The 27,908-nt window shown below is 38.9% G+C and overlaps 1 protein-coding gene across 13 annotated transcripts in view; it reads right to left on the reverse strand.

Moving 5' to 3' along the window:
* The window catches only part of DLG1 (discs large MAGUK scaffold protein 1), a 270,874-nt gene extending 247,142 nt beyond the window's left edge, over positions 1 to 23,732 (reverse strand). For 4 of the 13 annotated variants that reach the window (XM_070789453.1, XM_070789430.1, XM_070789425.1 and 1 more), the window contains exons 1-4: positions 22,801 to 23,198; positions 22,289 to 22,340; positions 21,499 to 21,630; positions 232 to 398 (exon numbers count right to left, since the gene is read on the reverse strand). In XM_070789453.1, coding sequence (XP_070645554.1) covers positions 232 to 398; positions 21,499 to 21,630; positions 22,289 to 22,307 — 318 coding nt within the window. In that variant the 5' untranslated portion in view covers positions 22,308 to 22,340; positions 22,801 to 23,198. Of the gene's footprint in view, positions 1 to 231; positions 399 to 21,498; positions 21,631 to 22,288; positions 22,341 to 22,800; positions 23,200 to 23,535 lie in introns of those variants that run through there. The other 9 variants (XM_070789460.1, XM_070789439.1, XM_070789436.1 and 6 more) reach the window with 6 other exon arrangements.
* Between the last annotated feature and the right edge of the window lie 4,176 nt (positions 23,733 to 27,908).

The following is a 27,908-nucleotide window of genomic DNA, read 5'->3' on the forward strand; positions in this document are numbered from 1 at the left end:
GACTAAAGTAATACTTTAACAGTCAAGTATTTCATACTTTGAACCATTTACATTTTAAGACAGCAGTACCAGAAATTGAGCTTTTTCTTCAAAAATATTTTTAATCCCATCTTTTTCATACCATTATAAAAGATACTCCCACAAAATATCCATTTTAATGAAATGAAAAAACTTAGGAGCCCTAAGTAATTGATCACTAAAAACAGCTTAAGGAAAATTTTTTTATCTTACCTCTACACTAGGGCTAAGGCTGCTTGGCAGTGTTTCTGAAGTCACAGTAGTGCTTGGAAGGCTGGAAATTTCCCAAGTATTTACAGGCTGTATTGGTTCAGACTGCTTTGAATGATCTATACATTTTGGATTATCCAGTAAGGTCACTTCATAAAATTCTTGAATATCTAGAGGTGAGGAAAGGAAAAGAAAAATTCAAAAGTAATTTGTATTTTCTAATTAAACTATGCATTGCTAAAACAATATAACTCAAAAGCAAAACTTTTACTCCAATTAGTAAAATAAATCCAATCTTATAATGTACTTAAACAGTGAGTATTTTATTTCATCACAGTCATATCAGAACCTGCAGGGCACAGTGTAAAACACACAGGCTTTTTATACCTCATAGTCAGTGCTGAGTTCAAATCCCTATTTCATCACCCTACTATCACCTGTATAGGCAAGTTACTTGCCTCTTATTACTGTGAATTGTTACAAGGATTCATGTACTGCATGTAAAGTGCACACTGGCACATACACAGCTCCTAAAGATAGAAGTTAACATCATTATTTTGAATTCTGCAGAAATAAGTCATTACTGATATTTTATAAATTTGTATCACCAATATCCAGGTTTGGAACATAAACGACTCAAGTGGTTTAAACTGCCCTAGTAACCAAAGTTAAGACAAAAAAAGAATAATATTTAATACAAAAATCAAAGAATTGCGAAATATTTTTAGATACCCTCACATTCAAATAGTTAAAAACAGTAAGTTAAAATATTTTGTTATTTTAGAAACAATCAGTTAAAAGTATGGCAAAACACTAATAGAAACGACAAATGTACTTATAGAAGCACAGAATAATTTGGAAGATTAAGTTACTCTGTTATCAACTGGAATTACATGAATTTAGTATATTAACATTGGTTATGCTGCTCAGAAACTCTGAATGGTAGTTATATAATGTTTAAGTACACCACTACTAGTTTTTTATTTATCTTCTGGTATAATTTTGAGTTGATATTTTTTAAAGGAGGGAAATTATTATTTAACAGCAAAGATGGGGTATTATCTTGTACAGAACCAAAGACAATAACTGTAAATTCGCTAAGCTGTGTCCGACTCTTTTGCAACCCCATGGACTGTAGCTTTCCAGGCTCCTCTTGCCAGGGATTTCCCATGCAGGAATACTGGAGTGAGTTGCCATTTCCTTCTCCAGTGGATCTTCCAGACCCAGGGATCAAACCTGCATCTCTTGCATTGGCAGGTGGATTCTTTACCACTGAGCCACCAGAGAAGTCCAGAAATAACATTTAGAAAGGATAACTTTTGTTTCTCAACATGATGAAAACATTAATATCTCCTTTAAAAAACATCAGAAGACAGCAGAAACAAAGTAACTCCCTTTATAGTTTTGATAACCAATGGAACTGTAGAACTTTCTAGGTAAAAGGTTAATAAAAACTAAAGTCTGACAGTGAGGATAATATCAACCTATTTCACAAGATGTTAATATTCCTATGGAAAACTGTATGTAAAAGCATTTTATAAACCATGAATCACTATGTCAACTGTTCACATAAGCATCATGGAAGAGTCAAACCTCAAATTCAGAGAGTTAGCTAAAAAAGATTCTTATCAAACAAAAATTGCTTAACCTGAATCCAAATCAAGTCTCTAGAACCAACTTCTAGTTCAAAGAAAATACAAGGGACAGAGGAACATGTTAAATGATATCAGAAAAGCAAAGAACAAAACTGATTCAGAGGAAGACATTCTACAAGACACTGGCCTGGTATCTTTCAATGTCATGAAAGGGAAAATAAATTGTTTAAAAGTAAGGATTTTTCTGTATAAAGGAAATAAAAAAGACACAGGAACTAACTGTAATGTCAAAGCCTTAACTGGTGTGTATGTGTGCTTGGGGAAGGTTGGAGAGGGTGCACTATACAAGACATTGTGACAATAATTAGGGAAAGTTAAATACAGACTATTTTCCAGAATATATTAGAGAAAAACTTTTTTGTACAAGACATACATGTGTGCAAGAGTATGTATATACTTACGTAGCAGAACATATATTTCCATATACATAAGAGATATTTTATATATGTAGAAGACAAATGCTTGTAGATCTACCTGCCTATCTAGAGAAAGATTTCCAACCCCCTACACAAAAACAAAACAAACAAAAAGCTCTTAGCATAGTATTATGCCCCCTAAGAGCACTAAATAAGTGTTGAGCAATTGGTCAGTTACCAATCTCAAGATAAACAACCCAAGTCACTACATAAAATTTTTGTATTTTCCAATACTGTAAATGAAGTTTCAAATTTTAAATTTCTATGTGACCTTTTATTCTATAATTAACAGAAATACTGATATACTGCCCTTTAAGTTATGACCAACCTAGATAGCATATTAACAAGCAGAGACATTACTTTGCCAACAAAGGTCCGTCTAGTCAAGGCTATGGTTTTTCCAGTGGTCATGTATGGATGTGAGAGTTGGACTGCAAAGAAAGCTGAGTGCTGAAGAATTGATGCTTTTAATGCTTTTGAACTGTGGTGTTGGAGAAGACTCTTGAGAGTCCCTTGGACTGCAAAGAGATCCAACTAGTCCATCCTAAAGGAGATCAGTCCTGGGGGTTCACTGGAAGGACTAATGCTGAAGCTGAAACTCCAATACTTTGGCAACCTCATGTGAAGAGTTAACTCACTGGAGAAGACCCTGATGCTGGGAGGGATTGGGGGCAGGAGGAGAAGGGGACGGCAGAGGATGAGATGGCTGGATGGCATCACTGACTTGATGGACATGAGTTTTGGTAAACTCCAGGAGTTGGTGATGGACAGGGAGGCCTCGCATGCTGCAATTCATGGGGTCACAGAGTTGGACACAACTGAGCAACTGAACTAAAGTGAAATACCCACAAGTGGCTAGTGGCTACAGTATAGGACAACAGAAATCTAGACTAATTATATAATTCAGCGTTCTGTGTATGCTCAGTCACTTTGTGGCCCCATGGACTATATAGCCCAGCAGGCTCCTCTGCCCATGGAACTCTCCCAGGCAAGAATACTGGAGTGGGCTGCCATTTCCTACTCCAGGGGATCTTCCCGATTCAGGCATCAAACCTGTGTCTCTTATGTCTCCTGCACTGGCAGGCAGATTCTGTACCACTGGTGCCACCTGGGAAGCCCATAATATAACTCAGAGTAAACGTTTAATGGTCAAGGAATAAAGAGTTTCCTAGATGAATTTTTCAAAAGTTCACTTGCAACTTGCTTTTACCAATCAAAATGCCTCATTTCTAGGTCTTATATTAAGCTATCAAACAGTCCTAATTTGCTGAATCGGAGCTCCTATGCATTAGAGAACCAAATATCCAGATTATTGGCTATAACACACTTAAGAAAATCCAAGCTGAGTAAACATCCATCAGGATGGCTATTATTAAAAACAGTCACTGTTGGTGGGAATATAAATAATGCAGTCACCATGGAAAACAGTGTATGTTTTCCACTTACACAGTGGAATGTATATGGTGGTTTCTCAAAATATTAAAACACAGAATCATCATCTGATTCAGCAATTCCACTTATGGGTATACCCAAAAGAACTGAAAGTAAGGACTCAAACAAATATTTATATATTCATGTTCATAGCAGCATTATTAACAATAACCAAAAGGTGAAGACAACCTAACTGTTGATCAACAGATGAATGGTTAATAAATGAAATGTGGTATATAAAAACAATGTATTATTATTCACCCTTTAAAAGGAATAAAATTCTGATTAAATCTACCACAGATAAACGAATCTTGAGGAGACATGATGCTAAGTACGGTAAGTCAAACACAAAAGGACAAATATTGTATAATTCCACTTCTATGAGGAACCTAGAATAGTCAAATACATAGAGATAGAAAGAAAATGTATTCCCAGACTGGGATAAGAAGAGAATGTGGAGTTACTGTTTAATAGGTAAAGAAATTCAATTTGGGTCTTCTCCGGTGGTCCAGTGGTTAAGAATTTACTTGCCAATGCAGGGGACACCAATGCAAGATTCCACATGCCGCAAGACAACTCAGCCTATGCACCACAACTACTGAGTCAGCACTCCAGGGCCTGAGATCCACAACTAACGAGCTCGTGTGCTACAACTACTGAGGCCTGCATGCCTTAAAGCCCGTGCTCTGCAACAGGAGAAGCCACTGCAATGAGAAGCCCGTGCACCACAACAAAAGTAGCCCCTGCTCACTGCAACTAGAAAAAGGCCAGCAAAGCGATGAAGATCCAGGACAGCCAAAAATAAATAAATAATTTATTTTTAAAAAAGGAAATTCAATTTGAGATAGTGAAAACATTCCAGACATGGATACTGGCGATAGCAACAGAACAGTGTGAAATTACTCAATGTCACTGAACTGCACACTTAAAAATGATAAATTTTATGTGATATATATATATATATAATACTTTATCACAATAAAAAATAAGTTGAATGAGATTCTAGGGCAGTTTAAATGAAGTATATGGGATATAATATGTGGGCCTTAGGAAGTATCACTACGAACAAAGCTAGTGGAGGTGATGGACTTCCAGGTGAGCTATTTCAAATCCTCAAAGATGATGCTGTGAAAGTGCTGCACTCAATATGCCAGCAAATTTGGAAAACTCAGCAGTGGCCACAGGACTGGAAAAGGTCAGTTTTCACTCCAATCCCTAAGAAAGGCAATGCCAAAGAATGCTCAAACTACTGCACAATTGCACTCATCTAACACGCTAGTAAAGTAATGCTCAAAATTCTCCAAGCCGGGCTTCAGCAATACGAGAACAGTGAACTTCCAGATGTTCACGCTGGTTTTAGAAAAGGCAGAGGAACCAGAGATCAAATCGCCAACATCCGATGGATCATAGAAAAAGCAAGAAAGTTCCAGAAAAACATCTATTTCTCTTTATTGAGTATGCCAAAGCTTTTGACTGTGTGGATCACAATAAACTGTGGAAAATTCTGAAAAAGATGGGCATACCAGACCACCTGACCTGCCTCTTGAGAAATCTGTATGCAGGTCAGGAAGCAACAGTTAGAACTGGACGTGGAACCACAGACTGGTTCCAAATAGGAAAAAGAGTACGTCAAGGTTGTATATTGTCACCCTGCTTATTTAACTTATATGCAGAGTACATCATGAGAAACGCAGAGCTGGAGGAAGCACAAGCTGGAATCAAGATTGTCGGGAGAAATATCAATAACCTCAGATATGCAGATGACACCACCCTTATGGCAGAAAGTGAAGAGGAACTGAAAAGCCTCTTGATGAAAGTAAAAGAGGAGAGTGAAAAAGTTGGCTTAAAGCACAACATTCAGAAAACTAAGATCATGGCATCCGGTTCTATCACTCCATGGCAAATAGACGAGGAAACAGTGCAAACAGTGGCTGACTTTATTTTGGGGGGCTCCAAAATCACTGCAGATGGTGACTGCAGCCATGAAATTAAAAGACGCTTACTCCTTGGAAGCAAAGTTATGACCAACCTAGACAGCGTATTAAAAAGCAGAGACATTACTTTGCCAACAAAGATCCGTCTAGTCAAGGCTATGGTTTTTCCAGTAGTCATGTATGGATGTGAGAGTTAGACTATAAAGAAAGCTGAGCACAGAGGAATTGATGCTTTTGAACTGTGGTGTTGGAGAAGACTCTTGAGAGTCCCTTGGACTGCAAGGAGATCCAACCAGTCCGTTCTAAAGGAGATCAGTCCTGGGTGTTCATTGAAATGACTGATGTTGAAACTGAAACTCCAATACTTTGGCCACCTGATGTGAAGAGCTGACTCATTTGAAAAGACCCTGATGTTGGGAAGGATTGAGGGAAGGAGGAAAAGGGGACGACAGAGGATGAGATGGTTGGATGGCATCACCAACTCGATGGACATGAGTTTGGGTAAACTCCGGTAGTTCGTGATGGACAGGGAGGCCTGTAGTGCTGCAGTTCATGGGGTCGCAAGGAGTTGGACACGACTGAGCGACTGAACTCAACTGATAACATCTATTTCAGCTATTTAGTTCTTTGCTTCTTACTTGGGTCAGGAGAACTAATATTGTCAGATAAGACCCAATTTAAAGAGATTAGTTACCATATGTGGCTAACTAAAACCATAAGCAAAAGTACTGACATAGTTGTTAACGTATGTATGCTGCTGCTACTGCTGCTGCTAAGTTGCTTCAGTCGTGTCCAACTCTATGGAGCCCATAGACGGGGGCCCACCAGGCTCCCCCGTCCCTGGGATTCTCCAGGCAAGAACACTGGAGTGGGTTGCCATTTCCTTCTCCAATGCATGAAAGTGAAAAGTGAAAGTGAAGTTGCTCAGTCGTGTCCAACTCTTAGCGACCCCATGGACTGCAGCCCACCAGGCTCCTCCGTCCATTGTATTTTCCAGGCAAGAGGTACTTTAGTGGGGTGCCACTGCCTTCTCCATAATATATATACACACACACACACACACACACACACACACACATGTATAGTATGGTGGTATTTTTGAAATGATAGGTTGTCACAATTATTATCATTGGAGAAGGAAATGGCAACCCACTCCAGTGTTCTTGCCTGGAGAATCCCAGGGATGGGGGAGCCTGGTGGGCTGCCGTCTATGGGGTTGCACAGAGTTGGACACGACTGAAGCGACTTAGCAGCAGCAGCAGCACAATTATTATCACTTTCCTTAAAATATATATATACACACACACATTACATCTTAATTCTTGACTCATATTTCATCTTGACTAACATTCCACAGTTTATTCACTTTATTTCATTTGTCCACCATACTTCATCTTCAGGGTATCCCAAGACAACAGAAGTGAGCAAGTAATAATACTTCTTCAGAAACTAGTTCTCAATTACAATTCCTTCAGTAGTATCTGTGAAGCTTTTTCAAAGGTGACCCAAACAAAAAAGGCACCCTCTGGAAAAACTGCATACACAACTTGAGCTTTTCTTAGAGGAGTCCCAAGTATTAATATTTTATATTTCCCATGCAGTCTCTGTTTTTCACAGTGAATCTACATTGTATATGTCGGAAGAGAGTTATCATCACTGACTGTAACCATAAAGATTCAGAAAAAAAATCAGATTATCATCATGACAAGTAAATATTTCTACAAAGTAACATTCTAGGATTCAAAATATGTCCTACTTTTTCCTTTAGAGTTTTCTAAACTAGAGAGTATAACATGGAGTAAACCATAATGTATGTAGTCTAAAGTAAAACAAGTTACTATACAAATATAAGACAAAAACAAACAAGGTAAATTCTAGTATAATCCCAATCTCTATTTCCTAAGTCTATTCAACATGCCAATGTCTGAAAATCCAAGTTATTCTTAAAAGATCAACTTCATGAAAATAAAGAATTAATGCGTTTACTCTGAACACTTAACACATTCAGCCAATCAGTATTAACAGAGTGTATATACTCTTGAAGTAAAACAAGAGAATTGAAAGATGAACAATAATGTCTTTGGGAGACTGAGATAATTGAGGAAAAATTTATACACCTAAATCTTTCCTATTTAAAGCACCTAAAAAGGTAGATTTCTGTAAAAATTTGATAACTGTATTTTAAATCATAGTAAATCATTTACTATTAAAGTGTAAAGAAAATGGGAGAATGTGATGGTAGTTAAAATGACTGCCATTAAATAGACAAGAGTGATCCCATACTCATCTGAAAATACACATAGCTCACTCAGATATATACCAGACATATCATTAAAATGTCTGATGCATTTTATCACCCTTGAAAAAGATTATTTCCTTTGAAAATAATGATGCACTAAAGTAGGCAAGAAGAGAAAATACAAAAATATTAAAACTTGGATTGGAGGAAAACTAGCCTTAGTTGACTCACAGTTGAAAATACTGATTCTGTTGATCCTACAGATCAGTCTTATCACAATCTATTACTCATTTTCCATTTGTAGTTTGCATGTACTTTCACTGTTTTGGACCAAACTAGTTCCCCAGTTCCTGAACAAAGATCTAAATTATAAGATCACAAAACTATACCACATACAACAGAAAAATTCTCAAATATTAAACTTAAATACAAGTAATTCGTCCAACAGAACTGAGACGAATCATTTCTACCTGTTACAAAACTTTTTCTATGGCGTGCTGTGATTCATGGGGTCGCAAAGAGTCGGACACGACTGAGCAAATGAACTGAACGGAACTGAAAATATATGTATTTCAGAAGTCTTCAAATCTAAGCAAAAATTTATTATTTTCTTGCTAAAACTTAAAGTTTGCAAACACTAGGAGTAAGGGAAGTAAGGAAGTTCAGAAATCCCCTCAAAGGAACTTGAGGAAAAGTTTTCTAGCTTTTAGTTACAATTTGTTGTTTAGTTGCCAAGTCGTGTCGGACTCTTTTTGAAACCATAGACCGCAGTATGTTAGGCTCCTCTGTCGTCCACCATCTCCCAGAGATTGCTCAAATTCATGTTGAGTCAATGATGCTATATTACCATCTCATCCTCTGCTGCCCTACTCCTTTTGCCTTCAATCTTTCAATATAATATAGGTGACATCTCTAATCTATGAGTAATATTCTAGCTAATGGAAAAAATATTAAGAAAAATACCTTAACAGGTGCGACTTCTCTGGTGGTCCACTGGCTACGACCCCCAGCTCCCAATGCAGGGGTGCATGCATGCGTGCTCAGTTGTGTCCAACTCTTTGCAACCCTATGGACTGTACCCAACAAGGCTCCTCTGTCCATGGAATTTTTCAGGTAAGAATACTGGAGTGGGTTGTCAATGCAGGGGGCTACGTTCAATCCCTGGTCAAGGAACTAAACATCACAAGCCGCAACTAAGGAATTTGCAGGCAACTGAAGATCCCGCATGCCGTAACTAAAGATTGCTCCTGCCACAGTGAAGATCAAAGATCCCACACTCCACACCTAACACCTGAAGCAGCCAAATAAATAAGTATTTTTAAAAAATAAACCTTAACAGATACCTTGGCAAAGACACACAGATGGCAAATAGGCATATGAAAAGATATTCCACCATATATCATCAGGGATATGCACATTAAAACAAGGTATCACTGTACATCTATTAGAAAGGTCAAAATACAGAACACTGACAACAACTACTGCCGGCAAAAAATGAAACAACAGGAATTCTCATTCACTACCAGTAGGGATACAAAACGATACAGCCACTTTGGAAAGCTGTTTGGTGGTTTCTTATAAAACTAAACACACTCTTACAACATAATCCAGCAATCATGTTCCTCAATATTTACCCAAATGAGATGAAAACTTATGTCCACAGAAAAACCTGCACACAGATGTTTATAGCAACTTTATTCATGACTGCCAAAAGCTGGAAGCAACCCAAACATCCTTTGATAGGTGAATGAATAAACTGCAGTACATCCAGACAACAGAATATCATTCAACACTTAAAAAATTAAAAACAACAAAAACACCCATGTATGTGGAGGAACCTTAAATGAATACTACTAAGTGAAAGAAGCCAATGTAAAAAGGCTACATGCTGTGTGATTCCAATTATATGCCATTCTGGAAAACACTGAACGATACAGAGAGTAAAAAGATCAGTGATTGCCAGGGGTTGGAGATGAGACAGGTGAATAGGCAGAGTACAGAGGATTTTTAGGACAGTAAAACTATTCTGTATAGTGTCGTGGATATATATAAGTATCTATCTACAATGGTAGACACAGGTCATCACACATTTGTCCAAACCTACAAAACATACAAACCCAAGAGTGAATACTAAGGTCAAACTATGGACTTTGGGTGATAATAATGTGCTCATGCAGGTTCCTCAACTGTGACAAATGCACCACTCTCATGGGAGATGCCAAATATGAGAGAGTCTATGCATGTGTGAGGGCAGGTACCTTCTCAATTTTGCTGCGAATCTAAAATTGCTCTAAAAAATAAAGTCTTTAAAAACTTAAAATAGATATGAGCTATCAAGTCATGAAAAGACATGGAGAAACCTTACCTTTGATAAGCAAAATACATACTGCTATGTGAAAGAAATCAATATGAAAAGGCCACACAGTTGAGATTTTAACTATATAACATTCTGGAAAAGGCGTAACTATGTAGACAATAAAAAGATAACTGGTTCCCAGGGATTTAGGAGGAGGGAGAAAGAGAAGAACAGGTAGAGCAAGAGACAGCAGAAAGATCAGTGGTTGCCAGGGGTTTGGTGAGAAGGACAGAGGGATAAATATGTGGAACACAGATTTTTAGGGGAGTGAAACTATCCTGCATGATACTGTAACAGTGAATACGTTTGTCAAAGCAACAAATGTGTATGTCAAGTTTATCAATGTATTGACACAAAGAGCAAATCTTAATGTAAACTATGGACTTTAGTTATTTAATACTGGCTTATCAACTGTAACAAATATACCACTCTAATAAAAATGTCAATAATATGAGAAATGGGAGTGTGCAGTGGTAAGGATATGGAAACTGTGCTTTCCACTCAATTTTTCTATAAATCTAAAAATCCTGAAGAAGTCTAATAATTTTTTAAATGTTTAAGGGAACATATTAAATAACAAATTTATATTAAAAAACAAGCAATCTCATACTTCATTTCAAAATAATTTACAAATGTATTAAAATTTTAAACGTTGAAAAAAGAAGCCATGACAGAATTTGAACACAGCAAATATTTTTATAATCTTAGGGATAAGAAAGTCTTTCTAAGCATAATACCAGGGGTAATTTTTTAAAAATTAGTTTAAAAACAAATGACAATGCATTAAAAACAAATGCAACTTGCAAAGGCAGGTAGCATTGATATCTTGAATGGACATTTTATACCTCTAAGGAAAAAAATGGAAAAAAAGAGTGGTGGGGGGCACATGACATGAACAAATAAATCACAGAAATTAACAACGATATAAGAAAATTCTTATGTCGTTGGTTATTTATTCAAAAAAATACAAAATAAAACATCAAAATGACTACAGGTGTCTTCTACAGATCAGAATAGAAAATACTAAAAAGATAATACTTTGATGTGCTTAAGGGATAGTAAATTTGTCATTCTTCCACATATCTAAAAAATTAAATTAATATAACATTTTTGACAGTAATTAAACAAACAAAAATCACATCAAAAGCCTTTTTAAATTGTGCATCCCCTTTACCAAGCAGTTCATTTCTAGGAACTTATCCAAAGAATATAATCAAGGATATAGAACGAAGAACATATACAAAAGCAATGTTGTCTATAAGTCAGAAAAATTATATATCTAAATGCTCCTGGGAAATTATTAGTATAACTACAGAAAAATCTATACATTGCAACAGTCTTTAAACAGCACAACCCATTGATATGGAAAGGCACATAATGATAAACTTTGTGGGATAATTAAAATGTACAGCACAGAGAAGTCACACTGTATACACTTAAGCAAATTCAACCACAGTACCTCTTTCCACCAAAAATAGGGAAATTCTTCCTATTAGTCCAGTAAGCAAATGCCAGCAAATAAAAACTGAAAAGAGAGAAGACTGTTCCCTCAGGTAGTCTCCATTATCATAGCATCTCTCTATATTTCACTGTGCTGAATGTGATTCTAGAATTATGTGCTTTTAATACTAAAGGTATTTAAACACAAGTCAACTACTTCATCTGCTGCCCAACTGAAGAAATTATTTCTCTCCACTAGAGAGAAAACAGTGGAATTGTAGTTAATGAGACACAATTCCTGAAGAATTTTTAAGGATAATTTTAATCTGATGATATTTTTCATTTTATGTAACAATTTTAAGTATCAATTCCCATTGAATTGTAGAATCAATTATACCATGTTTTATTTGGAGCTTCCCAGGTGGCTCAAGTGGTAAAGAATCCGCATGTCAATGCAGGAGCTGCTGCTGCTGCTGCTAAGTCACTTCAGTCGTGTCCGAATCTGTGCGACACCATAGACGGCAGCCCCCCAGGCTCTGCCATCCCTGGGATTCTCCAGGCAAGAACACTGGAGTGGGTTGCCATTTCCTTCTCCAATGCATGAAAGTGAAAAGTGAAAGTGGGTCCGACTCTTAGCGACCCCATGGACTGCAGCCTACCAGCCTCCCGTCCATGGGATTTTCCAGGCAAGAGTACTGGAGTGGGTTGCCATTGCTTTCTCCTCAATGCAGGAGACCAGGGTTCAATTCCTGGGTTGAGAAGATCCCTGGAGGAGGAAATGGCAACCCACTCCAGTATTCTTGCCTGGACAATTCCACCAAAACCACAGGTGACAAGAAAGAATACTGGAATTTCCATGGACAGAGGAGCCTTGTAGGCTACAGTCCATGGGGTCACAAAAAGTTAGATGCAACTGAGCACCATGTTCTACACACAAAATTTGTATACAGGACTTTGTTTTGCAAAATGAAAGAGTGTATATATACACAAGAATAAGATTCTAGAAGGATCTTTACCCTATGGAAGAAGTAGGTTATCTCTGTTGTAAGAATTCTCTTGCTTATAATATTTTATATAAAGTACACATATCTGACCATAAATGTTTATAAATTGCACTCTGGAGGGTTAGACAAAAAACAACTAGACAGCTAATGTACAATGAAACACAATCCAATCATTTCAGAGAGAAAAATTTTACCAGTTAATTGATTAAAAGCAAGTACAATGTTTTTGTAAACTAAAATATACAACATTCAAACCTACTCAGGCACAGTTTACTCTGCTTTTGACTAAACTACCATACATTTAAAAAATCATTTTGATTCCCAAAGAGGGAAGTACATAAACTTTTAAACTATGTATTATAATTTGTTGTTTCACACACTAGAAAGAGAAAAAAGGTCAAGCCAGTATCCAAAATAAATTATTCCAACACTTTAAATATGATATGACTAAGATTGCTGGGAGAAATATCAATAACCTCAGATATGCAGATGACACCACCCTTATGGCAGAAAGTGAAGAGGAACTAAAAAGCCTCTTGATGAAAGTGAAAGTGGAGAGTGAAAAAGTGGGCTTAAAGCTCAACATTCAGAAAACGAAGATCATGGCATCTGGTCCTATCACTTCATGGGAAATAGATGGGGAAACAGTGGAAACAGTGTCAGACTTTATTTTTCTGGGCTCCAAAATCACTGCAGATGGTGACTGCAGCCATGAAATTAAAAGACGCTTACTCCTTGGAAGGAAAGTTATGACCAACCTAGATAGCATATTCAAAAGCAGACATTACTTTGCCAACAAAGGTTCATCTAGTCAAGGCTATGGTTTTTCCAGTGGTCATGTATGGATGTGAGAGTTGGACTGTGAAGTAGGCTGAGCGCCAAAGAATTGATGCCTTTGAACTGTGGTGTTGGAGAAGACTCTTGAGAGTCCCTTGGACTGCAAGGAGATCCAACCAGTCCATTCTGAAAGAGATCAGCCCTGGGATTTCTTTGGAAGGAATGATGCTAAAGCTGAAACTCCAGTACTTTGGCCACCTCATGCGAAGAGCTGACTCATTGGAAAAGACTCTGATGCTGGGAGGGATTGGGGGCAGGAGGAGAAGGGGACGACAGAGGATAAGATGGCTGGATGGCATCACTGGCTCGATGGACCTGAGTCTGAGTCAACTCCAGGAGCTGGTGATGGACAGGGAGGCCTGGAGTGCTGCGATTCATGGGGTCGCAAAGAGTCGGACACGACTGAGTAACTGAACTGAACAGTCATAGTATATTCCTTAAAACAAGGTATGTATCAAAAGGAACCAGAACTTCTCAAAGAAATGGTTGATTCTAAGGGTGGGGCAGGTTATGCACAAGATGAACCTAGAACATCTTGTTATGTCAAAAACTACAAAAGTGCTTAAAAAAAAATGAGGGAATGCCATAAAGACATTACGGCCAAGCTAGAGAAGCCTTATACTAGGTAAATCTGAGACAATCTAAACACCAAAATCATTAAGGATGATAATAAATGATCAACCACTGAAAGAAATATGATAGCTAGTAGGTAGGTAGGTAAATGGAAGAGGAGTGCTCTTAATTATAGTAAAATGCCAAGTGTTAACTGGAAACTATAAAAAAGTGCTGCTGTATTACAAAAAAAAAAAAAAAACTCTACTACAATCTTTCAACTGTCATTTTCAACACAGTAAAAACTGATTCAGGCAAGCATCATCAGTGGATGCTAAGCCCAGATGGAAATGTCTCTAAAGAGCAGGGAGACTACAAGGTGTTAAAGTGTCTCCCCCATATACTGCTTATAAACTGCAAAGGGGAAAAAAGTAACTACAGACTAGGAGCAATCAGACAATACCTTAACTGGGTGATTAAAATTAACATTAAATAAAGGGCAGAAGACATGTACCTATCTGGATGTACAGAAACACAGAGAATACATAACCTGAGTTTAATCACAAGCAAATATAAGCAAACTTACAACAGGAAACTTTATATAAAAAAATAAGAGCAGGGGGAACTATATTCTTCAAATATGTTAATGTCATAAAAGACAAAGGCTGTGGAAATGTGCACAGATTAAAGAAGACTAAAGAGGACCAGAGATCAAATTGCCAATATCTGCTGGATCTTAGAAAATGCAAGAGAATTCCAGAAAATCATCGACTTCTGCTTCATTGATTACACTAAAGCCTTTGACTGTGTGGATCACACAGACTGTGGAAAATTCTTCAAAAGATGGGAATACCACACCACCTTACCTGTCTCCTGAGAAACCTGTATGCAGGTCAAGAAGCAACAGAACTGAACATGGACAACTGACTGATTCAAAATTGGGAAAGTGAAAGTGAAGTCGCTCAGTCATGTCCGACTCTTTGCGACCAAATGAACTGTAGCCTACCAGGCTCCTCCGGCCATGGGATTTTCCAGGCAAGAGTACTAGAGTGGGTTGCCATTTCCTTCTTCAGGGGATCTTCCTGACCCAGGAATCAAACCCAGGTCTCCTGCATTGCAGGCAGACGCTTTAGCATCTGAGCCACCAGGGAAACCCCAGAATTGGGAAAGGAGTATGTCAAGGCTATATATTGTCACCCTGCTTGTTTAATTTATATGCAGAGTACATCACGCGAAATGCCGGGCTGAATGAAGCACAAGCTGGAATCAAGACTGCTGGGAGAAATATCAATAACCACAGATATGCAGATGATACCACCCTTATGGCAGAAAGCAAAGAAGAACTAAAGGACCTCTGGATGAGGTGAAAGAGGAGACTGAAAAAGCTGGTTTAAAACTCAAACATTCAAAAAACTAAGATCATGGCATCTGGTCCCATCACTTCATGGCAAACAGATGGGAAACAATGGAAACAGTGAGAGACTATTTTGGCGGGGGGCTCCAAAATCACTGCAGATAGTGACTGCAGCCATTAAATTAAAAGACGCTTGCTCCTCGGAAGAAAAGCTATGACTAGCCTAGACAGCATATTAAAAAGCAGAGACATTACTTTGCCAACAAAGGTCCATCTAGTCAAAGCTATGGTTTTTCCAGTACTCATGTATGAATTTGAGAGTTGGACCATAAAGAAGGCTGAGCATTGAAGAATTGATACTTCTGAACTGTGGTGTTGGAGAAGACTCTTGAGAGTCCCTTGGACTTCAGGGAGACCAAACCAGTCAATCTTAAAGGAACTCAACCCTGAATATTCATTAGAAGGACTGATGCTGAAGCTGAAGCTCCAGTACTCTAGCCAACTGATGAGAAGAGCTGGATCATCAGAAAAGACCCTGATGCTGGGAAAGGCTGAAGGCAGGAGAAGGGGACGACAGAGGACAAGATGGTTGGGTGGCATCATTGACTGAATGGACAGTGAATTTCAGCAAGCTCTGGGAGATGGTGAAGAACAGGGGACAGGAAGGACAGGGAAGCCTGGCATGCTGCAGTCCACGGGGCCATAAAGAGTCGGACATGACACAGAGACTGACAGCAACAATAAAGAGACTTGACAACTAAATGCAATACCTGGATAGTATATCGGGAAAATTATTGGAAAAAGAAATTTTTATTATGAAAAAATTTACTGTCCCTACATACATAAAATAACTAGGGCTAGAAGAAATATTTAAAGATGCTTTTACAGCTGTGTGATTGCAAGGTTCTAAAGAAAATTCAACCAGCTTCTGCTTTTTCAAAGTATTGCCTCAAAGCAAGAGTAACAAATAAGTAACAACCCAATTCAATCAAAACCACCAACCAGAAAGTTAATAAAATTTTCCTCCAATTCCATAAAGTTGTAGCCAATAGTCTGATCCATATTTTGTTATAACTGTTTTCCTTCCTCAAACCTGCACACACACACACACACACACACACACACAGGTGTACAACGATATACTAACATATATCACTGAGGCCAATAATAAGCAAAAATCTAAGGAACTCTGACATTTTACCATTATGGCTGGAAGTGTGTAAACTCTGATTACTGAATACACTTTTCAAAGTATGTATTCCATCATTATAAACATTCTCCTTTAAAGTAAAAACTTTTAAAAAACATTGACCCTACAGAGCAACATCCATGTTAAACATACCTGTTGTCAGTGTTCTTTATCCCATAATAGTATTAAACTTATGATAAAGACCACCCTAATGGTTGAAGGTGAAGAGAGACTCTGGATCAGATTAGCCAAGTCCAGTTTCTGGCTCCACAACTGACTATCTGAGAATTCTTGGGCAAGCTACATAATCACCCATCTCCTCTTTTTCTTCTAATCTATAAAATGGTATAATCACCTCATAGGTGAATACACATCTCACAGAATTATGATGACTAAATGAGATATTTTTATCAGCACACAGACAGTGTTTAATAAATATTAGCCATTATTACTTTTTACATTCTTAAAAAGTAATCATATTATCACATCCATTAGGATGGCTACTATCAAAAAAACTGAAAATCAAGTGTTAGCAAAGCTGGAGAAACTGGAACCCTGTGCGCTGTTGCTGGGATTATAAAAAGATGCAATTTCTATGAAAAACATTATGGTGGTTCCTTGGAAAAATTAAAAATTTAACTATCATACGATCCTACAATGCCACTTTCACATGTACACTCAAAAGAACTGAAAGTAGATTCTCAAAGAGATACTTGCATACTCACACAGTCACACTGTTCACAACAGTCAAGAGGTAGAACAATGCAAACATCTATCTAGGGATCAATGGATAAACAAAAATCTGACACACACACATTTATACAAACACACACACATATTTGGGGAGGTGGACAATGCCACCTGCCACCACTCACTATTATTCATCCTTAATAAGGAAGGAAATCCTATCACATGCTACAACATGAATGAACTTTGAGAACATTTAAGTAAAATAAACCTGTCACAAAAAGACAAATACTTTATGATTTCCCTATATGAGGTATTTATAGTAGTCAAAATCAGAGACAGAAAGTAGAATGGTGGTTACCAAGGTCTGGAGAGAGGAAGAAAAGGGGAGCTGTTGCTTAACACATATCAAGTTTTAGTTTTGCAAGATGAAAAAGTTCTGAATTGTTTTACAGCAATATGAATATACTTAACACGCTAACCAACACTTTTAAAAATGGTTAAGGTGATAGATTTTAGGTTTTTCTTTTACAATTAAAAAAGGAGTCACACCTGAAACTCAGTATTTCCAAATTTAAATGCAGTTCACTATGTTTACAAGGGCAAGGGAAAGTTAATAAAGTAGCAGTAAACAAATTTGAAGCTAAAAATCTCAGAAATGGACAGTTTCATTGCATAATCCATCTTCACTTTGAAATATGTGCAGAATTAAAATAAAATAGTGCTTTAAAATAAGACTGCTATTTATCACAGACAAAATATACAAATCATGTGATTCAACTTACTAAAGTCTCCAAAGCCAGTCTGATCTTTAGCCTAGGATTTTCTCCTATGGACAAGGAAGGTAGATGGGTACTCTGGTCCCGTAAGTAAACCCAGAGGTCTAGACTGCTACAAAATCTTTGAGGACTACCGAGATCCTCTCTGATCCCAGACAAACCTGAGACTGAGAGATGACCACAAACCACTATGGACCTGAACAGCTGACTATCATCAAACCATATCCAATCTATTTTACTCACAAAATTTTCAACTAGAAGTACAGAAAATGAGACTACAAAATCAAATACATTAAGTTTTCAACTTGCTCTCACCTAAATTAGGGATTAAAATTAGGTGGACTTTATTTCCCATTTATACAAAAATAACCACCAGATGTTTGGGGAATAAATTTTTTTTAAACGCCCAGTTCACAGACTTTTTTAAAGCTATAATTTAAACACTCACCTCTAAAGAAACAACTTAGCTGAAACTCTGAAGTTAATAAAATCTTTTCTACTTTCAAGTAGTATCAAGGATACTACTACCAAGCCTCAGAGCAAGAACAATGATTACCATATTTCACTGAATTGAGGATACTGATACTGACACTATCAACTATAAAAGGCACCATTATTTCACATGCCACTAAGAATGCAAAACCAGTGCCAATATATATCCACTATAAAATTCATCCCAAGTTCAGAGATGTTGAAGTTTTTAAAAATTGGTATCTTAGAACAGATATAGCACAGTATGTGTATGCCTATTCCTCTGAATAACAACAAAGTGGTTGTGGTTTAGTTGCTAAGTTGTGTCCAGCTCTTGAAACCCCATGGACTAGTCTGCCAGGGTCCTCTCTTCATGGGATTTCTCAGGCAAGAATACTGGAGTGGGTTGCCATCTCCTTCACCAGGGTATCTTCCCGACCCAGGGATTGAACCCGTGTCTCCTGCACTGCAGGTGGATTCTTTACTGTTGAGCCACCAAGGAAGCCCTCAAGGTGCCGGAAGCCTAACCTTAATAATATATCAACTATGGGGTGGGGGGGATTCCCATAGCAACTTAGGTCCTTGCACAAAGTTGTTTTAAATGCATGAAAACAGTGGATACAAACTACCAATTCAAGAATCACTCAATAAATAACTGTTGTAGACTGCAAGTCCAAGTAGTAACTAAGTAATTCACTATAGCTAAGGCAATGACTTCCAAACTCTTAAAGTCAAAACCCTTAAGCACCATATGATTTTCAACAATTAGTGGTCAAGACTCTAGGTCTCCTTTAATTCAATGATTCACAAGTATCACCTCAGAAGATGAAGTACTACCTACTAAAGGAAAAAACAGTTAACAGAATTTTTCCATACATACTATGAACACAATGGACTCTAGTTTTTAACTTAGGGTAATTTACAGGTTTAAAAAACTATCACACTGTTTCAAAAACAATGGTACAGGTACAAAGGAAAGAAAATCTTACTGACCTAAAAATTTTCAAAAATTAATTAATCCAACTTAAGCATGTACCAAAAATTGCATTTATTAATTTAGTAGTGTCAACAATTAATTCAATTACAGTATAGAAACACAAAAAACCCTCTACTAAATTTACTTGTTTCAAAATTCCTAAAATGTATTACTTTCCTTACACCAAAATCTGATACTACATTCTATACGACCTTAAAATATAAGTAAACCTAAACAGCAAAGCTTAAACTCACAACCAATAAAATTACACAGGACAAAGAAGATTGACAAGTATAAGTTACAATTAGAAAACTAACTCTATCAGAATTCAATTATGCATAAGAATAAACATTCAAAATAGGGGAGGCAGAATATACCAAAAAAAAAAAAAAAATCCCCATCAACATTGCAAATCTACTTCCCATCTCAATCTCAGTGTTGTTTCTGGTTGACTACTTCACTAATCATTTCCTTAAGTCATGGACTCCACACAGAGGACTTCATCTATCCATGAATTACATGTAAAATAAGACATACAAGTCATACTACTTTTTCCTAAACGGTGAGCCTACTAAATAAAACATTCCTAGGTTTAATGGTGATTTAGAAAATAACTAAAAATGATTTTCCCTTCCTTTGTTGTTTTTTCAGAGGAATCCAATTTGATCCATTTGGACCTTAAACCTCAGAACTTAGAAATTCAAATTTAATAAATGTCCATCTGTTTAAACAAAATAAGCAAAATACTGGTCATTTTTAAACATGAGTGACAGACATAATAGTTCATTACACTGTTCTCTCTGTTGCCGTGTATGTTTTCAAAAGTTCATAATAATGCTAAATTATATTTAAGTGTACTGAGTGATCTTCTTTAACGTTTTAATTCTAAAACTAATTTAGTAGAGTATCAATTTACCAATAAGCTATTTGATAGACTACATTAACTTCAAAGTACTATAGAATAGGATACATTAACCTCAAATCACATCAAAAGTTACTCCATTGATACACAGATATAAGGCTGTAACTACTGAGGAAAAAAATATAATCCAATGAAATGTCTTATTTTAATGTTATATAGTCAATGATGAATAAAAATGCATTTTATTCTTAGAATTGAAAGGGACAATTTTTCTAGTTCAGTGGTTTGTAAACTTTTCAAGGTACCTAGAGAAGAGGGCCAGAACAGATCATCTTGTTTTATATACCAGGAATTGTGTACATAATATAAGACTTTGCTTTAAAAAAGAATCTAGCTACTTTTTAGGAAAAAGGTTAAAAGCCACTGTACCACTGCATCCACATGCTACAGCTAATGCAGTGACCTAGAAAAGATTATATGATTTATACCATCTCATTCAATCAATAGCACTGTCAGGAGTAGAACTCAGCACCCTTGTTCAGTTCTCCTTTAAAACAATGAACCACATCAAATTTAAGTTACAGTTAAGAATAAAATTCTGTTTCAATATTCTTGTCTGTAAAACAAGATTAGACCAAGATTACCTGTAAGATCATTTTTCAAGTCTATAACTCTACAAATGCCAAGTTTAAACAGAGGTCTATATTAAGAGAATGAATGTTCTTAAACACACAACTCTTCAAACATTTTCAGAGATTCCAGAGAAATAACAAAACCAACAAAGAAACAAGCTAACAGTTATTCAGTCATTACTTTTTGCAACCTCTTCATTTTTTAATGCTAGGATATTACACTTTGTTATCAAAGACCACTGAAATAATCATACTGAAAGTTTTTTTGGTTATTAGATATTTTTGGAAAAGATATTGGTCTAAGTATCAAAATACACAATTCACTGGATGTTCAAGTAACTGCATGCCTCACAAAGAACCAAGTATATCCCTCTCTTAAGTTCAAAATAAGTGAATTCAGAGAAGCCTTAAGCCCAGCTGACACATAATGGTCACAAATAAAGTTTTAATTCCCACCTATTAAAGCCTGAAAGAGGTTGCTCTGGAATATGTTAATAACCCGTTCTATGGAACTTCTGAGCTGTCTGTCTTCTGTTTGGCTTAGTTTCGAACGATAATCTTCCAAAAGGTGCAATGCTCTCTGGGTATCTGAAAAGAAACAAAAAGTTTGATTAAAATTATATATTTACAAGGAAGTATTACAAACTAGCTATGCAGCAAATGACTACAAAGATACCTAAACGATTCTCCAAACCTCCAAGTCAATCCATGCTACTATGTTCCTGTACACATAGTCCTTAGAAATGATCCAAAACTGTTCATTATGTCACAATAAAACAAGGTGAGTACTTTGTAACCAATGTGTTCTAGTGATCATTTAATCAGCGTTAATAACACGGTTTCAGTTGATCTAATATACAAACGCCGATTACTACAATCCGTCATTATAATTCAAATATTCTTTCAAAACTAGTAGTTCTTAGCCAATATTCTACATTCGTTCACGAAAGGGTTTACTAAGAATAATAAAATGAAATATTAAAACGCCAATACAAACTTTTTAAAAAGACATTTCAGAGGGAAAAAAGTTAATTGCCTCTCCAGTCACTAGAGAGATAGCAAGGGAAAAAAATTTGACAAACGTTTAGGTGTTTCCATCTTCTGAATGATTGAGGCTTAGATTCCATAAGTAGTAAGGCTAAGGCTGTGCTGTTTCATCAGTTACACAAACATCTCTAATACACAGCAAGCACAAAACAGAAAAAAAGCTAGGGATACCCACAAGAGTTCCGAAGTAAACTCTCACCTTGCTTCCGGACCGGCATTTTTCTCCAGAATCAGGAAGAGAGCACACACACCTTAGAACACAAAACAGGAAACAGAACTGAATTCAGAAAAGAACAGAATCGAGGTTAACCTAGCATTTACCCCTAACTCTCAAATCGAAAAACTCCTAGCCCTATTTGAAAAGTCCACCTGGCAAAGTTTTCCCAAGTGAAAGGAGAAAGAGCCTCAAAACCCAGCAGTGTCAATGTAGAAAGCTTTTACCTAACGTTGGGTTCCCCTGCAAATTAAGAGCAGACAGTAGCAAGCTGCCAAACTCTCCTCGAAAGCTGCCCCTTTTCCAAAGGGCGCTTAATGCTAGACGTGGGGCCACCCCTCCCCCGGTATTAGAAGGCATACCCCCCACCTGCTACTGGGGGGTGAAGAGGCGCTCCGACCCTTGGCCCCTAAACCAGCAGAGACTGTAAAGCAGTCGGAGAAGGAACCAACTGGAATGATCACCCCGCCCTGCTCGGGCCCCCTCCTCTCGCTTGCCTGATTCCTTGTTGGCTTCCTCCGAGCTACTCCAGCGAGGGCCGGACAGGACAGTGACCGCTCTCCGACGCCCTCGTGCCCCACATGCACACCTCCGCGGGCCCCCACACCTGCGGCGCCGCCACAAAGTTCCTGCGAGTGGCGTGCGCTCGGAGCTGGGGTGCGCCCCGGACCGTCTCCCCCGCCCTGCCCCGCTCCACGTCCCCCCGCCCCACCCGGGGCTCGCGGAGCTGTGCAGACGGGGGTGAGGGAACGGGGGAGGAGCTCCCCTCGGCGGCTGCACCCCCGTTGCCTCTTCCTCCGCCTCAGCCCCCGGCGCCTCCTCACTCGCCGGTGCCCGCTAGCCCGCTCGCCCTCTCAGCTCTTAGCCGCCACACCCCCGGAACCTCGCCTCCTTCCGCGCCCCCAACCGCTCTCCCCCCAAACTTTCCGCCAAGATGGCGGCCCTTGATCTGGATTGCCGCGCCCCCACGTGACCGCTTTCCCAGCGCTCTCAGCCAATGGGAAGTGAGGAGGCGGCTCGCGCCGAGCCCCGGGCTCTCAGCGCTGCTACCTTTGGGTTCGAAGAGGGAGGAGGGCCAGGAGGGGGCTGGGGACGGCAGAAGGGGACCTGAGGAACATCCAAGTGAAGCTCCTTGCATAAAGGCGCGGCCACCGAAGTGGTTCTGAGAACAAAGGAGTTCACGCACAGACTCTACAGGTGGGTCAGGGCGCCCTGGAAGAGCCCGCCTTTACCTCGTCCTAGCCCACCGGTGTGTCCCGCGGCTCTGAGCGAGTAGAGCACCAGGCGAGGAAGAGTGACAGTGATGGAAGAGAAATGTGACCTCACCTACACCAGATTCAGGACACACATTCCGAGACACCCTTTAACCTCACTAAACGCGTATCGTTTCCAACTCTGCCGGAGAGAGATCCACCCCAGGGGTGGATCCCCAACCTGGAAAAGCATTCTCTGGGAGGTGTCGACTGCGCCACCCACGATAGGGGGCGGGAAAGGGCGGAGCCTGGGAGGGGGAAAAGGGAAGCATTTGCGAGGGGGAGGGGTGCCGTCTTTGCGTTCTTACACTCGGTGCTAATTTTTTAAAAGTTAGTATTAGCCCCTCAGTAAAAGTTTCGGAGGAACTGAATTAAAGAAGGGTAGGTAAAACATGGAGATTAGTTAATCTGATAAGAGATTGAAGGTTTTACCAGAGAATTTTTTAAATCTAAGTGATTAATTCCAAGTATGAATGCATTTAAGGAAGGAAATAGAAAATTGGTTCGTTCGTTTTCTCATTCATTCTCCCTTGCCTGCAACTCCCTCCAAGTCAACAGCTTCAAGTATTACTCAAGCTCTGGCGGCCCCTTTAAGAACTCACCTGTAGCTACCGCCCGCCCAGCCGAAGCTCAGTTAGCAAAGCTAGTTTAACTTTCGGTTGCACCTAGGAAAGGGACAACTGGCCGGCCAGGACCTGGCTCCTGGGCTGAGCCTCCCAGGATCTGGAAAAGGAATTGGTCAAAGATGTCCAAATCACTTCCAGGTCTTCGACCCTCTTCTGTGTAGCAGCAACCTCCATGCTCTGATCCAGAAAGAAGAATTTGCCTAAGATCACCCAATTCAGTTCAGTCGCTCAGTCGTGTCCGACTCTTTGCGACCCCATGGACTGCAGCACGCCAGGCCTCCCTGTCCATCACCAACTCCTGAAGCTTACTCAAACTCTTGTCCATTGAGTCGGTGATGCCATTCAACCATCTCATCTCCTGTCGTCCCCTTCTCCTCCCACCTTCAATCTTTCCCAGTATCAGGGTCTTTTCCAGTGAGCCAGTTCTTCCCATCAGGTGGCCAAAGTTTGGAGTTTCAGCATCAGTCCTTCCAGTGAATATTCATAACTGATTTCCTTTAGGATTGACTGGTTGGATCTCCTTGCAGTCCAAGGAACTCTCAAGAGTCTTCTCCAACACCACAGTTCAACAGCATCAATTCTTCTTCTATCGGCTTTCTTATAGCCCGACTTTCACATCCATACATGACTACTGGAAAAACTATAGCTTTGACTAGACGGACCTTTGTTGGCAAAGTAATGTCTCTACTTTTTAATATGCTGTCTAGGTTGGTCATAACTTTTCTTCCAAGGAGCAAGTGTCTTTTCATGGCTGCAGTCATGATGTGCAGTGATTCCTTACAAATAGCTGTGAAAAGAAGAGAAGCAAAAGACAAAGGAGAAAAGGAAAGATATACCCATCTGAATGAAGAGTTCCAAAGAATAGCAAGGAGAGATAAGAAAGCCTTCCTCAGTGATTAATGCAAAGAAAAGAGGAAAACAATAGAATGGAAAAGACTAGAGATCTCTTCAAGAAAATTAGAGATTCCAAGGGACCATTTCATGCAAAGATGGGCTCAATAAAGGACAGAAATGGTATGGACCTAACAAAAGCAGAAGATAATAAGAAGAGGTGGCAAGAATACACAGAAGAACTGTACAAAAAGATCTTCATGACCCAGATAATCATGATGGTGTGATCACTCATTTAGAACCAGGCACCCTGGAATTCGAAGTCAAGTGGAGCTTAGGAAGCATCACTGTGAACAAAGCTAGTGGAGGTGATGGAATTCTGTTGAGCTATTTCAAGATCACCCAGAGTTAGTGACAAAACTGGAACCACAGAGATCATGTCTGTCAAAATTAGAAGGCTTTCCCCAATAAACCAGATAGCCTTTCACTGAGGCAATATCCTTGGGCTAATAAAGAGAAGTCCCGGAAACCTTGTACTGTAATCATAACAGTTGCTCAGAGGTATACAGGTTTCAGTTCTGGATTGCATCTTGGAATCCTAACTTGTTATGAGAACCCAATGACTTAAGAGCTCATCTAGACTTACTATCTCAGTTTAAGATAAACTGAGGTCCAGAGAGGGGAAGCAATTTGCCCAAGGACATACAGACCAATCAGTGACAGCAGCCCAGAATTAATGCTCCTAGCTTCAGTTCAAGATTCCTTCCACTGTGACTTTGGACACCTGAGAGTAGTATATTGCTGGTGTATTGATAGAAAATCTCTTTATGTGCTCCTGCATCATGGGAGCTTGAGCAACAGTTAAAGCAGCATTTCAGAGAAGAAATGGGATGGAAAAGTAAAAGGAAGATCTTAAAAGCAAGGGCTTAAATAGGAGGATTTTTTAAATAGTGAAATAGCTGGTGGGAAGGGTTAATAGTGGGCTTCCCTGGATGACTCAGATGGTTAAGAATCTGCCTGCAATGCGGGAGACCTGGGTTGGATCCCTGGATTAGGAAGATCCCCTGGAGGTGTGCATGGCAACCCAGTCCAGTATTCTTGCCTTGAGAATCCCTGTGGACAGGAGCCTAGCAGGCTATAGTTCTTCGCGTCGCAAAGAGTTGGACAAGACTGAGCAACTAAGCACAGCACAGTAAAGGGTTAACAGTGAAAATGACTGATGGCATGCATGCTGTTACCAAGACTTCAATGATGAACTGTGAGTGAAGTGGTTCCACTTCAGGAACCATTCTAAGAATGGAATCAGCAGAATTTAGGAGAAGAGAGTTCATCTACCCCCTTAAATTCATCTGTTGTTCAAATATGTTCACTTGGTAGGTGATGGGGATAGAAATAAAGATCTAAGCCCTGCTCTCAAGGACCCACAGCCTAGTAACAAATGGACAAAGACCAATGCAGGTTTTCTCAGGAGCCACTGACAAGTCAAAAACAAAATCTGTGTGAGTTCTCAGTGTCTTCCTAGTCCTCTCCCTAAAAACAAAAAGAAGGCAGAGAAAGAAGAGGAAACAAGAGGACATGAAGCCCCTTCTTCTTGTCATCTTTTAGCCATACGTGGTCAGCAGTGTCCAGAATGGACATAAATGAATGATGCTAACACCTGTTCCACCCTTGGGGCTAGGATAAGTCCAGGCCTAGAATGCAGAGCCTTTATTCTTCATTCCTACATTCTGTCCATCAGTATTAGTTACCTAAAGCTGCATAACAAATTCCTCAGAGCTTAGTAACTTAAAACACAGTAGCTTAGTAACTAAAACAGTAATAAACATTATGTCACATTTTCTGTGCATCAGAAATTCAGGAGAACTTTAGCTGGATGGTTCTGGCTTGTGGTCTCAAGAGATTGCAGTCAAGATGTTTACCAGGGCTACAATCATCTGAAGATTTAATGGATTAAAGGAGGCTCTTCCAATATGACTCCCACATGGCCTCTTACTGTTGCAAGAGGCCTCAGTTTACCAAGCAGTTCTGTCTATAAGGCTGCGTGATTATCTTCATGATATGGTGGCTGTCTTCCTCCAGAGCAAGTGTTCATAGAGAGCAAGGCAGCAACCACAACATCTTTCATAACCTAATCTCAAAAGTAACATACCATCATTTCCACAGCCTCATATTTGTTACTCAGGTCAACCTCAAAGAGTATGAATACCAGAAGGTTAGACTCAACGGGGGCCTGTTAGAGTCTGGCTAACACATCATCACAACATACAAAGCAATAGCATCTGGATTTTTCCAAACTTTTATTTCCTCGAAGTTCTCCTCACTTCATGCAGATAGCAGCTGCCATCAACTGAGATCTAATACAGGATCTGATTAATGTTCCAACCTCCTCATTAAAAATAATTATAATAATGTATATACATAGATATATGTATATAAACTTTCCAGCTGCAACTTAACTTTCCTTTGAAATAGCTTCAAAGCCTTAGGAGCCAAAGGATTACAGAGAAAGACTCTAATCCACTATTCTTCTATTGAGATGTCAGAGATTTGACTCTCAAACAAAATTGTTTCTCAGTTTTAAACCTTCCCTTTGTAATATCCCTCTACCCAAGCCACCCTTATAGCTCCACATCTCTGTCTGTGTCCTTACCCCCAGCCAGGTCCCCAGCCTATCTTGTGTAAAATTACCCAGGTCCTGCCAGACTCTATTGCATCTTTTGCTCTCACTCTGGCAGTGGCAGTGTGCTGCCCATGCCAAGGTCATCAATAAAAGGAAAGGATGCTATCAAAAACAGCCATGCCAGCTTAGGCTACAAGAAAAGGAACAGTGCTGAGAATGAAACAAGTGACCATGCTGGTTTAGACCTCCAGGAAGAGCTCAGGAGGCATTTCCTG

This window comes from Bos indicus, chromosome 1 (assembly GCF_029378745.1).
Source record: "Bos indicus isolate NIAB-ARS_2022 breed Sahiwal x Tharparkar chromosome 1, NIAB-ARS_B.indTharparkar_mat_pri_1.0, whole genome shotgun sequence".
NCBI lineage: Eukaryota > Metazoa > Chordata > Mammalia > Artiodactyla > Bovidae > Bos > Bos indicus.